At 43.5% G+C, this 15,012-nt stretch overlaps 2 protein-coding genes across 3 annotated transcripts in view; one reads left to right on the plus strand and one right to left on the minus strand.

The window, feature by feature from the left end:
- LOC109972963 (uncharacterized) overlaps positions 1-7,103 on the plus strand; it is an 18,125-nt gene extending 11,022 nt beyond the window's left edge. The window contains exons 7-14 of the mRNA XM_020622228.1: positions 922-1,147; positions 1,239-1,471; positions 1,673-1,782; positions 2,730-2,860; positions 2,952-3,184; positions 3,386-3,495; positions 4,277-5,467; positions 5,737-7,103. Of these exons, the coding sequence (XP_020477884.1) occupies positions 922-1,147; positions 1,239-1,471; positions 1,673-1,782; positions 2,730-2,860; positions 2,952-3,184; positions 3,386-3,495; positions 4,277-5,467; positions 5,737-5,776 (2,274 nt within the window). The 3' untranslated portion in view covers positions 5,777-7,103. The remainder of the gene's footprint in view (positions 1-921; positions 1,148-1,238; positions 1,472-1,672; positions 1,783-2,729; positions 2,861-2,951; positions 3,185-3,385; positions 3,496-4,276; positions 5,468-5,736) is intronic.
- On the minus strand, positions 4,435-10,951 carry LOC109972945 (ceramide-1-phosphate transfer protein-like). Of its 2 annotated transcripts, none has more exons than XM_020622212.1 (5): positions 10,707-10,951; positions 8,219-8,366; positions 7,926-8,122; positions 7,161-7,413; positions 4,435-4,593 (listed from the first exon to the last, which is right to left on the minus strand). In XM_020622212.1, exons 2-4 carry the CDS (start codon positions 8,360-8,362, stop codon positions 7,185-7,187), a joined length of 570 nt encoding a protein of 189 aa, XP_020477868.1. In that variant the 5' UTR covers positions 8,363-8,366; positions 10,707-10,951; the 3' UTR covers positions 4,435-4,593; positions 7,161-7,184. The 2 variants fall into 2 exon arrangements, with proteins under 2 accessions (XP_020477868.1, XP_020477867.1); XM_020622211.1 differs by having other exon boundaries at positions 8,207-8,366; positions 10,707-10,950.
- Positions 10,952-15,012: the final 4,061 nt, after the last annotated feature.

Below are 15,012 nucleotides of genomic sequence, written 5' to 3' on the forward strand. Positions count from 1 at the left end.
AAGAATACATCCAATACACATTTTGTGTGATTTTGTGGCCACATTTCTCCCCATCTCTTCCCACAACACATTTTCTTTTCCACTTCTATGTAATGAAAGTTTTTCCAAATGTCGTTTCTTCTTTTTCTCCCAACAGACCCCAGCTGGTCGGCCATCTTAACTTTCTCTCTGTCAGACTTCGTTTGTTGTTGTCTATTAAAATAATGCCGCGAGTGGGACTTAAGGAAGTGACGTCACCTGCGTCTGCGCAGTGCGACCTGAAGCAAGACAGGGAAAAGAAATACTGCAAAATAATAACACGACTAAACGAGACGAAATAACGTTATAACATTTCGTTTCGTCTCGTTTTGGTCAACGAAAATGAAGAGACATTTTAGCATAGTTTTTATTTTGTAAACCACATTTAGTCTCGTTTTTTCGTCAACGATAATACATTATACATCTAATTATAGTCATCGTCACATGACCAGCATTTACGTTGCGTCTCGTCTCGTTTTCGTCACGTGATAAAGGTTCGTAGTCATAATTTTCTTTGGCAAAAGCAACATTAGATACCAACAGTTTATAATTTTCGTCCCTTGGCCCAGATGATCTCTGATACTGACATGGTTACCTTTTCTTTGCTGATGCATTTTGATAACACACAGTAATATTTGTACCAACCAGAGCTGTTTACCTGCTCTGACTTCCTGCGTTCACGGCCTTTTTCAGAAGATGCATTAGCACTGGTTATTTCATGGGCTTGAACTGCTCACATGATAAAAGAAATTGGGGTGTTGTAAATCTTCTAACGGTACTGTACAGGTTGGAGTTAGGTTAACCCTACATGTAGACACTGACAGGGTCTCTGTAAGGACTTCTGACAAACATGGTGTGTCTGTTTTTTAATGAAAGTATTGTCTGTGGACACAACTTTGCCAGACCAGCAGTGAAGACCTCCATTCTGCACAGAGACAAGACGATGAAACCATCGATCTTCCCACAAGAGGTGCCACAACATCAGCTGATCAAAGCAAAATGTCGTCTCCCACAGCTCAGCCCGAGAAGAGGAAGCGTGGCCGACCTCGGCTCAAAGAAGAACCAACTCAGCACTATTTCAGGATCTGCATGCTGGAGGATTCCTCATCAGACGTCTCCTCTAAACATGGTGAACTAATTCATCCTTTAGATGAATTTCTCAGTGTTCAGTGTCTTCCAGGTTGTTGATCTGGAACTCGTGGGGAATTTTTCTATTTCAGTGTTGCAGAGATCCTCGGTACAGGACCTGAAGTGTCCTCGCGGTCTCCACGAGGCAGACTTCCTGGCCCTGCTGAGGTCCACTGTCCCCCAGCTGGCTGGAGACGAACCTTTCAGCATCTTCAAATGCAACAGAAGCAGGCAGCTCCAGAGGCTCAATGTAAAGAGTCTGACCCCAGAGGAGATCTCCAGGACTGTGAAGGGCCCCGGGGCCTTGCTCTACGTCAGACTGAAGGTACTGATACTGTAGTAGTCTGGGTCCTGTTCAGCTTCTTCTCGTAGTAGTACACTGTCATAGCAGGGACAGCAGCTTCACAGTTTTCTTCAGCTAACATTTAGTGATCATGTGGATTAAAATGAACATGAGCAACATCAGCTTTTAAGGAAAAGGTTCTTATGTTTTGCTAAAAACTATTGTGTGAACAAACCCTTGCAGACAGGAAAGGAGGAGGAGGATGAAGATGATGAATGTGACCTTTTGCTGAGAGACTATGACGCCACTGATGCTGTAGTGATGAAGAGTGGGGACGCCAGGCTCAGTTCAAGGTAATTTGGAAAACATCAGGATTTGATATTTTAGTTTATTTAAAGCAGTGTTCAGTCATCAGCAGGACCAAAGGTGAATATTCACATTGGAAAAAGTACAGAAACATCAGTTTGTTCTCTCTGTTAGAACCAGACCAATGCAACATTTTTTAGATATATGAGGTTAAAAAACTAAACTAGACTGATGCATCAGCCCGTACTAATGGTGGACGCACCAAAGAAAACCTTTGCGGATCTTACCTCGTAATTATCAGATGTTTTTCATGTAATAAGGAGAAAATACGTTGTAATTCTGCAGAACCTGCCTGAAACTCATCAGGTTTTAACTGATTATTTAGGGAGGTGACAGTGGTGCAGTGGGTAAAGCAGTTGTCTCCCAACCGGAAGGTTGAAGGTTTGAATCTTGGTGCCTGCGGTCGAAGTGTCCTTGGGCAAGACACTGAACCCCCCGTTGCCCCCGATAGTTAGAGCTGGCACCGCAGATGGCTGCCATCGGTTCTGTACCGGAAACAAATTTCTTGTGTGTAACATACTTGGCCAGTAAAGGTGATTATCTGATTAGTATCAAAGTGATTCAGTGATGGTTGTCAGTACAGCCAGTAGTGCACAGCAAACAGGACCTGTTAATAGCTAACTTGGTGAATTTAGTGTCCCAAAATGTAAACAAATATAGATTACCAACAGTACATTACATGTTAAGTCACTTGTGTGAAGCAGGCTATGTAACGTTGCCATGGATACGGTGTCTTACAATGGGGGCACCATCTTTAGTCCTATTGTTTAGGTTTTGAGACCAAAGCTTCAGATTTCTTTTAGGAAAAGGGTTGATACCAAACGTGATTTTGGTTTCCTCCGCTGGAGAGCAGCTTCGTATGTTTGGATGGGATTTTCCATTTTTTTAGTAACTCACAAGTCCAGTGTTTAATTTTCTGTCAAACGCCTTTCAGGTTGTCGTCTCCCACAGCTCAGCCCGAGAAGAGGAAGCGTGGCCGACCTCGGCTCAAAGAAGAACCAACTCAGCACTATTTCAGGATCTGCATGCTGAAGGATTCCTCATCAGATGTCTCCTCTAAACATGGTGAACTAATTCATCTTTTAGATGAATTTCTCAGTGTTCAGTGTCTCCTAGGTTGTTGATCTGGAACTCGTGGGGAATTTTTCTATTTCAGTGTTGCAGAGATCTTCGGTACAGGACCTGAAGTGTCCTCGCGGTCTCCACGAGGCAGACTTCCTGGCCCTGCTGAGGTCCACTGTCCCCCAGCTGGCTGGAGACGAACCTTTCAGCATCTTCAAATGCAACAGAAGCAGGCAGCTCCAGAGGCTCAATGTAAAGAGTCTGACCCCAGAGGAAATCTCCAGGACTGTGAAGGGCCCCGGGGCCTTGCTCTACGTCAGACTGAAGGTACTGATACTGTAGTAGTCTGGGTCCTGTTCAGCTTCTTCTCTTAGTAGTACACTGTCATAGCAGGGACAGCAGCTTCACAGTTTTCTTCAGCTAACATTTAGTGATCATGTGGATTAAAATGAACATGAGCAACATCAGCTTTTAAGGAAAAGGTTCTTATGTTTTGCTAAAAACTATTGTGTGAACAAACCCTTGCAGACAGGAAAGGAGGAGGAGGATGAAGATGATGAATGTGACCTTTTGCTGAGAGACTATGACGCCACTGATGCTGTAGTGATGAAGAGTGGGGACGCCAGGCTCAGTTCAAGGTAATTTGGAAAACATCAGGATTTGATATTTTAGTTTATTTAAAGCAGTGTTCAGTCATCAGCAGGACCAAAGGTGAATATTCACATTGGAAAAAGTACAGAAACTTAATTGTTTTTTTTAAACAGCAACAAGAAGCTAAAAGATTCTGATCTTGTAATTAGGACAAAATGTTAAACATTAAGTCCCTCAAGTGAACAGAAACATTGACAAGACACAGGAAGTAGTCTATAAAATATGTAACGTTGCCATGGATACAGTGGGGCCACCATTTTTAGCCCAGGCCTATTTGTTTAGAACACTACGTACACTGAGTCAGCGATTAGCATTTCATTTTACTGTCGGATTTATGAAGAAATCTTAAAATCCCAGTGTTTCTCAAGCAGGTTCTGAATCTAGCTCCTGTTCACTACATGTTCATAGTGTTATGTTGTAGGCAGCAGCTTTGAGGCCTGTTTGTAACCTATATTTGTTTATGGAACACTAAGTTCACCGAATTAGCTATTAACAGGTCACGTCTGTCAGTACAGCCAGTAGTGCACAGCAACCATCATTGAATTACTTTGATACTAAACCTGATGATTTTCAGGTTCTGCACCATTACAATGCCATATAATCTCCTAGTTACAAGATAAGCTCCTCCAGTTTTTTCTTTAGTGAATACTATGTGCATCCATAAATTGCCTTTATACAACTTTTGCATACAGTTCTCATAATTAAACTCTGAAAACAAAAATGCCATTATACTTGTGCATGAAGTAAAGTACAACTTCTGCTCTGCAGTAGCCTGGTTCGATGTGGAGATGGTAAGAGAGTGGCCGCTCCATCCCACCACTTAACACTCCAACCGGACATGGACACAGAGGAGGCTGATGATGAGGGCAACATGGCCTCCAGCACTGATAAGGACGATGACGACGACTGGAAACCAGATCAGACCAGCAGGAAGCGAGCGCCCAGGTCTACTGTCGAGAGGAGCAAAGCGTCCTGTAAAGTCTGTGGAGTGTGGTACAAGATCCAGGGCAGCCTGATCAAACACGCCTGGAGTCACGTGGAAGAACCTCAGTGTGCTTGTGGCGTGTGCGGAGAGCATTTCCAAGCTGTGGAAGAAATAAAGACACATCTTAGAAACCACCAGAAAACTTTTGACTGTTTATACTGTGGCAAGTCTTTCTTCACTGCCGCTAGCCTCAACAACCACACCACCCTGCACACAGGAAACAGACTGTTTAAATGTGATGAGTGCAACAAAACCTTTGCTCACAAGTATCGACTGAGGATTCACAGCTGGGTCCATGTGGTGGAGAAACCATACAAGTGTGATGTTTGCCCGAAAACGTTTGGCCTGAAAGCACAGCTCAGAGCCCACAGCAAGATGCACGCCGGTAGAGACAAGTATCACTGCCACATCTGTGGTAAGTTTGTCTATGACCTGCGATCTTTAACGCGCCACAAGGCGACTCACTCGGTGGAGAGACGTTATGGCTGTGAGATTTGTGGGAAGCGTTTCAAGGTCATCAGCACATTGAAGGCGCACGAGAAGATCCACACAGTCAGGGAGCGGCCGTACCTCTGCCACATCTGCTGCAAAACCTTCCTGTCAAACTGTGGCTTAAAAGCTCACATGATGACACACGAAGGCGAGAGGCCGTTCATCTGCATCGTATGTAGCAAGGGCTTCATCTCCAATGGCGAGCGGAAGACGCACATGCGAATCCATACTGGCGAGGCACCGTACGGCTGCTCTGAGTGTGGCCGCTTTTTTAAACGTAAGAGTCACCTAAACAACCACATCAAGTGCCACCTGGGCATCAAACAGTTTGTCTGCACTGTCTGTGGGAAGGCATGCTCCCGTCAAGAACACCTGACGGTCCACATGAGGACCCACAACGGAGAGAGACCTTACCAATGCACTCTGTGCGACAAAGCCTTCACTCAGAGCCACTGTCTGAAAACACACATGAAGAGCCACCAGGGGGGACAGAGGTAGATGCCCTGAGCTTTAGTTTCCATTCCTGTCCAAACGAAAGACGAAGAGTAGCAGTGGAAAGCAACTCAGTACATTTCAGCACAGTCCCGTCCCAGGGCTTTGTGTCCCATGCAGACACTGAGGGGTGCCTGTGCCATCTGTGTGAGACAACAGGCGCCGACGTCACAAGACAAAACATCAGTAAACACTTTAGCTCCACTGGCCTGATACAGAGGTCAGAGGTTTCCCTAAATCTGACCCAGATCTGTCTCACCCAGCCGGAAAACCAGTCCCCGGATCCACCCGTGTCCTAAAAGACATTTCTCTGCTGGCTCTGTCGGGAAAAAGATGGACGTAGTTTTGACAGGGCTGCGTCTCGAACCTTCGTTCTTTAGCACCAAATGGGAAAAATCTGGTCACGTTTGTTCTCATTCTGTAACTTAAATCAGTGTTTACCTGTATTTTCTTCTTCCACCAAAGGCTGAATGTCAGAACAGGTACCAAAACTTTTCAAGTCACAGTGTGAAATGTGACCAGACAAACAGCTGTTGTTTACTCAAAGTCCTTGTACATTCAAACAGCCTTTGCTAGGAAAAAATAAATTGAGCAGTGAATTTACAGAATTAACAAGTGATACCAAAACTCAGGCACCGTTTAGAGTTAAGGGATAAGAACACAAAGAATTTAATTGTTTAAACAATCTGAACACTTTGTAAATACTGTATCATGTATATAGTTCTGTACTTCATGTCATTTACTACTCTCAGCTCACGTATATATCACTACAAACACAAGTCTATTAAACAGTTTCTAGAAGGCAACGCCTTGGTAGCATGATTAAACCTCACATACTAAAACTCTACTATCTTTTTTGAATGTTTCTCCTCATCCACTGTAGCTAATGTTGCATTCAGAGCCAGTGGGGAAAAACCAGGTGATGATTCTTTCTTTTATAAATGTTTTGGTACCTGTGGTGAACATGACATCAGAATGCTTCAAAATCCCACAGTCACAAACGCAACATATGAGGCCGGTCATTTTCTGTGTTAACACTATTTTCATCAGCCCCAAACAGGGACTAAAACCAACAGCTTCTACTCAGTTAATATTGGTCAGTCCTGGATCAGCTGGTTCGTCTCTGCAATAGACCTCCACTGTTGTTCAAAAGCCCATCAGGGAAACACCGCTGCACTGGGTAACGCATTTCCTTATTGCGAAACATTTAGGAGTGTCCAGAGACCTCCAAATATAAGGGTCTGGTGTTTTGTAATGAGGACAGGTGTCACCCAGCACAGCGGCGTGCTTCCCTGACGTCTTTAGAATCATTTTTGATGGTCAGTGGCACAGACAAACAACCTAACCCAGGACTGACAGACATTAACCACGAGTAGAGGCCAATATTGTTTGGTTTTAGTCTTCGTATGTGGGGGTGCTGAAACTGAATGGCCTTATCCTCTAAACATTTTAGTTTTCCATCTGCAGCACAATGAAAAGCATACAGTACTTCACTGTAAAACTGTGAGCCTGTGTACCTGCCATCATGTTGTATTTGTGGCCAAAATAAACTTCCTGTGAAAAATCCAAAATGCTATTTTGTACAACATACCAGCATTAAACTGTACTTTCTGGGGAAAGTAAATGTATTTACTTGTGTTGTTGTTTGCACTCTAAAGAATGACAAAAGGCCTCAGCACGTACCGTCAGGGTGCTGATGTCTGTCGATCACGGCAGCTCCAGCATGCCATGTTCAGCCAGTATTTGCTGAGTTCTCGTGTGCACCAGCGTCAGGGCATGGATGATGATGCGCAGGATGGGCACAGCCTCCTGTTGGTTCTGAACACAAACCAGCTGTAGGAAGTACTGCCGGTCTGGGAGAGCGAGGAAGACGAACTCGGCAGCCTGACGGAGCACCCAGGGGTGGTGGGGGGCCAACGCCACCATGTAGGCGTCCCTGAGGGGAAGCAGACCAAACACAGACTGATTCTTCTAGGAGTGGGGATGGTTCTCATTTTCTATTGTGACAGTGGCACGAGGGGGGGGGGCTTTAGTTGCTATAAAATAATGGCCGACTTACAACATTGCTAACAGTGAATATAACAATATGATAAACATATTAGCGCTCTAATTTCTGTCAATAAATGAATCAGAATTCAACCTGTTTGAGCTGAAGAGACGATCCGTGGTTTGTTTTGTAAAAACAGTGACCCCATTCTGTTTTGAGGGGGGGGGGGTTTAGTTGCTATAAAATAATGGCCGACTTACAACATTGCTAACAGTGAATATAACAATATGATAAACATATTAGCGCTCTAATTTCTGTCAATAAATGAATCAGAATTCAACCTGTTTGAGCTGAAGAGACGATCCGTGGTTTGTTTTGTAAAAACAGTGACCCCATTCTGTTTTCCGACAGCACTAGTGGTTGTTGAACACACCACAGACCATGAGTGATGAGGTTCTTACCTACTGAGCTCTCCAGGTGTCCTGTATTGTCCGTCTGCATCCGGTCCCTCAGCTAGACCCTCCAACATCAGCTTCAACCACAGCAGAGATCGATGCAGCCTCAGCAGCGTCCTGCAGCCCGAATCTGTGCGATGGGAGAAGTCGACTGCGCCTGCTTTTAGCTCCATCTCCACCATGGATCGAACTGAACGATACGCCTCAACAGGAACATAAGAAAATCAGCTGTAAATTCCACCTCTTCATATCATCCAGTCACGTGTTTGTGACAAACCATCTCTCACCCCGTTCCGTACTGGGGATTGTAGTCTAGGGCGTTCAGCTGGACCACGTATCCCATGAGCCTCTGCGCTGTGCTTGAGTGACAGCTGTTGTATCAATACAACCTTTTCTTTGACCTTCTGAGAGAAGAAACTGGCCATTGTTCCGAGAGACTCCATGAATCTGAGGAAAGAGAAGAAAAGTGACGAATGAGATTCATCTGCAGAAATTAGATGACCCATCCTCGTATCTTTACAAACGTTTTTCACTGATTTCATCTTCCAGTTGTGACCTTAGATCAAAAGGAACATCAGCTGTTTGTCTGCTCAGACAGAGACAGGACAAAGTTTTCGTGCTTGCTTTCTAACAGATTTGCATCATGTATGTACACCATCATTGTTGATGTCAACCTTGACTCTGACCCCTACGCACGCTCCTGCAAACATAACGGTTCTGCTGTGTTAGCATTAACAGGGAGATGCCTTGTATCAAACCCAGCGCTCCCTTTTCCTCACTAAAGTAATGTGCTACATCACGTGACAAGCTGCACAGAGGAAGAGAAGGCCGATTCAAAAACAAGGTTCAGTGTGTTGGATGGTGAAAGATATTCAATACCACCGACACATGCAACTGATTTTCAAACGCTGTGCTGACTGTCCTAAACACCTGCTGCTGAACAAGCAGTTGAGAAAGAAATAAATCATTTTGCAGCAACAACGGATTTATGGTCAAGCCAAACTATGGAAACATTTCAAAATCCGTTTTATTACTATTGATTTCATCATGAAAACCGTTTTCCCCGGTCAATAACCCTCAGTGCAACACCTGTAAATATACATTTTACATATAGATCTGTTGAATCCAGACTGTGTGTATACATATATTTACACACATACATACATATATATATATATGTATCAGGTCTCTATCTCTAAGCACTTTACTCTCACCTCTTTTCCTAATGCACATTCCTTTGCTTATTGACATCTACATGCACATTGAGATCCGATGTACCAGAGTCAAATTCCTCGTGTGTCCAACACACCTGGCCAATAAAGCTGATTCTGATTCTACAAACTAAAGCCTACTTTTATGTGTCAAGGTTATTTTTCATAGCTACATTCTTAAAACACAGAATCCACCAAAACAATAAAAGCCCACTAGTTCCTATCAGAACTTAAACAACATAGAGAAATGCAGCAAGTAAACAGTTAAAACAAACTGTGTTTACAAACTAAAACAAACAATTTCCCATTTTTCAAATTCTGGGGGGACGGCCCTTAGCCCTCGTCTGGAGTTGGCATTTTGGTCAAGCCAAACTGAACTGTAGCTATAGAAAATGAGTGCCACTCAAGTCAATGAAGAATTCTTGCTGGTTTTCTTTAATTCAAATTTTAGTTAGGCCTAAATAGCTCTGCCATTTATAAGGTTATGATGTCCCGTGCATCATCTAGCCATGCTTTGCTTTCTGCAGCGCCTGAAAAGCCCTGAACTCTAAAACAGTCGGACTACACAGTTCTGTCTCTTCACGTTTTCAGCAGCTATTTTCTAGCATGTCTTCTTCTTCTTTCAGCCGTTAGGGGTCACCACAGTGAATCATCTGTTTCCACCTAACTCTATCCTCAGCATCCTCTACTCTCACCCCAGTTAACTTCATGTCCTCTTTTAGCACATCCATATATCTCCTCTTTGGCCTTCCTCTTGACCTCTTGCCTGGCAGCTCCATCTCCAACATCCTTCTACCAATATAACCACTATCCCTCCTCTGCACATGTCCAAACCATCTCAATCTGGCCTCTCTGACCTTGTCCCCAAAACACATAGCTGGTCTCACTACTGTCTTGTACACCTTTCCTTTGATTCTTGCTGCCACTCTTCTGTCACACAACACTCCTGACACCTTTCTCCACCCACTCCAACCTGCCTGCACTCGCCTCTTCACCTCTTTCCTACACTCCCCATCACACTGGACTGTTGACCCCAAATACTTAAACTCCTGCACCTTCTTGACCTCAGCCCCCTGTAACCTCACTGTTCCACTTCCCTCCCTCTCGTTCATACACATGTATTCTGTCTTACCACGACTGACTTTCATTCCTCTTCTTTCCAGAGCAGACCTCCACCTTTCCAGGTGTTCCTCCACCTGCTCTCACTACAGAGCTATTTTCTAGCATGTATGTGTTCAGAAACAAATCACTGATTTGGCTTTTCTCGGGCTTTAACGTTAAAACGACACCAGCTTTGTGCCGGGTCACATGCACTTTGTCCACATCCCCCAGTTTCACAAAAAACGCAGCCTGTGAGTTTACACGCCAACTTCTGAGTCTCCACAGAGAAAGGCCAGGGCCCACATGCTAACAGGCTAGGCTAACGACAGCAAGTCGAAGGCGTTAATCAGCTCTCACAAACACAACAGAACAACGCGAAGCTAATGTTACACACACGCAAGAAAACTGAAAACTATGACCCCATGTTTGTGGGGGTGTATCAAAACAAAGTGAGCTTTGATAGCTGAACGCTTACCTGTTTCTGATTGTGCTAGGACTCAGCTAACATCCCGGAGTGAGATGCTACACTTCCGTTTTCCGACTCGGCCATAAAATCCACCAACATGAATCAAGTCCCGGTTTTCAGCAGCCATGGCGCGTTTAGGCGGCTTCGTTGGGAGTCACGTATAAAATATATTTAAAAAGAAGCTGTTCCGTAACTACCACAGATAGCTACCGCCGCCATGTTTGTTGAAGGGATGTGACGTCACGAGGCTATAAAGAAAGAGAGGGCCCTCTAGCGGCCGTCATTTTGGACAGAAGTCAAATTTGGGAATTCAGTTTTTGGTGTACATGGTCATTGTAGGGGACGTTTACATGGAGAACAACAAATTTAATTAACTTAATTGTAATTCAAGGCAAATATTTTCTACACAAATGCAAATTTGAAAAAACAAACCCTGGCATAGGAAATCTTTTTGTAATTACACGGACTTTTAAATAAAGACTGTCTCCTCTTCTAACAGTGCAAAAGCTTTGAAGACTTGTATACTTTGCCAAAAATATCAGCACTTTATTAGGACTAAGTAGCTTTCCCTTTATTTTTTCATTTGTTTTATTATTGTTTTACCCCTTGCACTGTTGTGTTTTCATTATATTGTGTCTTTATTCTGTGAAGTAAAGCAATATATATATATCCACACATATATATCCCAAGACTGTTGTGAGCGAGCTGAGTGCACGTACAAAGAAAACCCTAGCCTTCAACTTCGCACAGGACAGAGCTGAAGGTAAATACCAACTTTGTGACAATTCGTTAAGTCTTGTCTCTTGTCTCTACTTAAATAGAGATGAAGAAATGAACAGTTAAATACCTGAAGTCAGATTTTGTCTGGCATTATAATAGAAATGAAACTTAAAATTGTGATTAATAAAATCATTATTGATAAAAAAAAAACATCTAGTGGACGTGGACATACTAATGGAGGTATGGAGGACGATTAGGGCCAAAAAAAAAAGATTTGTTTGAGTTCTGACTAAACTCAATATTCTGAGAAAAGGTTAGAACTAAAATGATTTTATAGTGGCCCTAATTTTTTTAGGTTAAGCTGAAGAGGTTTTAAAAAATGCTCATACTTGAGGAGCTGATCCCAGCTCTGCAGATACGGCTCCAACAGGACATCATCATCGTCCGACAGACTGGACTTCAAATACAGCAGCAGACGCCAGGCCTGAAACAACTTGCCAGGACAGTCCTTTATGAGGGGCAGGGGTCCACCAGCCTCCAACCAGCCCTCAGGGGCCAAAGGAGGCTTCGCCTGGAAGAGCCAGTAAACAAAACATTTGCCTATACAGCAGCTTTTTATCTTAGACTGTCTACCTCCTTATCCTGAAGGGATTAGTATTACTACTAATACTACTGTTAGATGTCAGGAGCGAGGCCCTTTTTCAAAGTGAGGACATTTTGTTTCATCACACCTTCAAATAGCTGTTTCAGACTTGGTTTTAGGGCTAAAGTTAGAATCAGGTTTAGGTTAAAGGGCTGGCCATCAAGCTCCTACATAAACGACTTCCACTGGCCACAGTTTCGCTTATTTACCTAAGAAATTTTTAATGGTTTGGTATGTGTGTGAAAAAAGTCATGTGGTGACATAGACCACATAACAACTGATGGGTTTTGAGTGTTTGGCTAATAAATAAAAGCTTGAGAACTTTAGCCTTGTTCGTTGCTTATTTAAGGAGAAAAAGTCGGGGTTTCAGGGTCTTTAAGGTTCAAACTGGGAGTCAGTGTCTGTACTATGTTATTCAGGGTCCTCACAAGGATATAGCTACAAACACGTGTGTGATAGTTGTACCGTTTGGCGGTAAAAACTCAAACATGGCTGCCAGGCGGTGCCACACTCTCCGGCTCCACCCTGAGCTGAAGAAAGAGAGAAAATAAACTGGTTAAACAACACAAAACCAGTCAGTTTACAACTTTACAGTAAGTCGCATTTGTTCCCCAGTCATTTGGTGTACGAGGTGTACAACATTTAATGCTTTGTCGATCAGTTATAAGCCATTAATAAGAACTTTTAGGATGCCAAATTGTGGAAAATCCCCCTCCAGCACGACACTGTCTTTTATCTCTTTGATTCATCAAGCAGAGAAAACAGCTGCAGCACATCTGGAACATAATCCACCTGTAAGATCGTTTTAAACACAAATAACTGAACAACAATTTAACACCTGAATCTTAGTGCTTTTTATCAGTAACCACCTTCTGGTTGTTAGAGGAACTGGGGTGGTAAAGGTAGAAGACCCCCTGAAGGACTGTCACTACCTGCTGTAAAACCCAGAGAACCTGCTGGTTTCTGGATCTCACACCCGTAGACTCGTTAGTGCTTCTGTTTCCCAAACTGAAACCAGATTTCATCCTCTCCAGAATGTGGGATAAACTACATCACAGGGGTTTGAGTTTGTTAAGCAAGAAACAGATCAGTGTTAAACTGGACTGAACAGAGAATAAGGTTTAGTTAAGGCTCAGATCTGGTCAAAACGGAGTAAAAGTAAAAGATAAGAACAATAAAGGTTGAGCAGGCGAAGGATTTTCTATAAAATCTGTCAGATCAACTTCATCCACTGAGCCCGTATTTTAAATGTTCTTTATAAACAGCTGAGTGAGTGAACCAAACACTAGTGCAAAGCTGGGACATTTTGAAACAACGGGTCAATTTATTGATTAGCTGATGGACACTAATTTAATCACTAACTAATTTAATCAACTGCCAAAACTTCACTGGTTCCAGCTTCTCAGACATGAATATTTTCTGATTTTCTTCTGCGATAAAAAACCAGGCGTCTCTGGGTTTTGGTCACGATGTGACAAACTGACTTCATCTGTAAACGACAGACGTCTGACATTTTAGGATCGCATCAGTCCCAGCTGTCTTTGTGAATGTTCATCTTATACATGGCAGAAAAATCCATCATCTCCGGCTGAACTCCACCTAAACACTACTGTCTATCGATCTTCAATGACCATTAATCAGCTGTGTTAAAAAACGTCAGAACATGAATTCACAGTCAGTCTCCTGAAGCCACGTCTTCAAAAGCCAAAGAAATGGACTTTTACTGTCACATAAGGCAAAAGAAACAGCAGCTTCCTGCTCAGCAGTGACGTGTAAGACCAACATGGTTTTGTCTGTTGGAGCTGCTACTGTGTATTCAGGTAGGCCTGCAGTGGTTCCCAACCTAGGGGTCGAACCCCTCCAAAAGGTCATTAGATTAATCTGAAGGGTCATCAGATGATTAACAGAGAAAAAACAATGTTGTCACTCAAGAACCTGTTCTCTCTAAGACATGAAAGACAAAAGAAATGTGACAAGGAACCACAGCAAGGGGTAACCTCTGGCTGGATGAACCTGTTAGGGGGCCGTCAGTGACCCCCCCCCCCCCCTTTCAATACCTACCCTGCTGCCTTTACGTTCCTAACAAGTCCCGTGCTAAAACAATACGTGGTGTACTAGTTTGTTATCATTTAAACTCATATTTGTTTAAGGAACCTGCTCCACATGAGGACAATACAAACTAAAATAAAGGTTTCATAAAGAGCATCACCACACGACTAGGACAGATTAATAATGTGAGACCAACCTCAGTGGTGTAAATCACACATACTGTAGGTGGGTTCTAGGGCCCCTGTTGTTAATCCAGCCATGGTCACATGTCAGAAAGGTTGGGGGCATCGTACCTCATCTTAACAAATGTATCATACTTTATAAGATCATCAAATTACTAATGTGAAAATGAATTTTGATAATTACGCTGTCAAACGTAGCAGAGTCTAAGTATTAAGTGGTATAATATGAAAATACCCAAACAAGGTACTTGAGGTACTTTCCACTACTGAAAACTGAGCCAATGAGAGGAAGAGAGGTGGGGCCAACATGGCCGACCAGTTTCAGCGACACTCACGGAGCCAGGAGGAGCTGATGAAGAGGAGCAGAGCCAGTATGGCCAACAGCAGCAGGTAGCGAAGCAGCACTGTCCGTCTGAGGAGAACCATGACAACCACTGCACACAAAACACACACTTTCCCTGTAACTGCTCACTCTCTCACTGTTTACGAGCTTCGCTGATCATCACGTGCACGCCTCCCTCTGTCTCATGTTGGGGTTAAAGGTCGTTTTCTCACTCACACCCACAGGTAGAGGGAGTACAAACATTTCAGGATGACCTTTGCACCTGACATTCATCCTACAGGTCTTGATCACACACACGTAACGTCCTGAGGCCTGTTGGTCTGAGTCAGGTGGCACACTGGGGCCCAAAGACCGGGGTCACATCGCTCTTATGATGAA

Source organism: Monopterus albus, unplaced genomic scaffold, assembly GCF_001952655.1.
Source record: "Monopterus albus unplaced genomic scaffold, M_albus_1.0 scaffold274.1, whole genome shotgun sequence".
In the NCBI taxonomy this organism is placed as follows: Eukaryota; Metazoa; Chordata; class Actinopteri; order Synbranchiformes; family Synbranchidae; genus Monopterus; species Monopterus albus.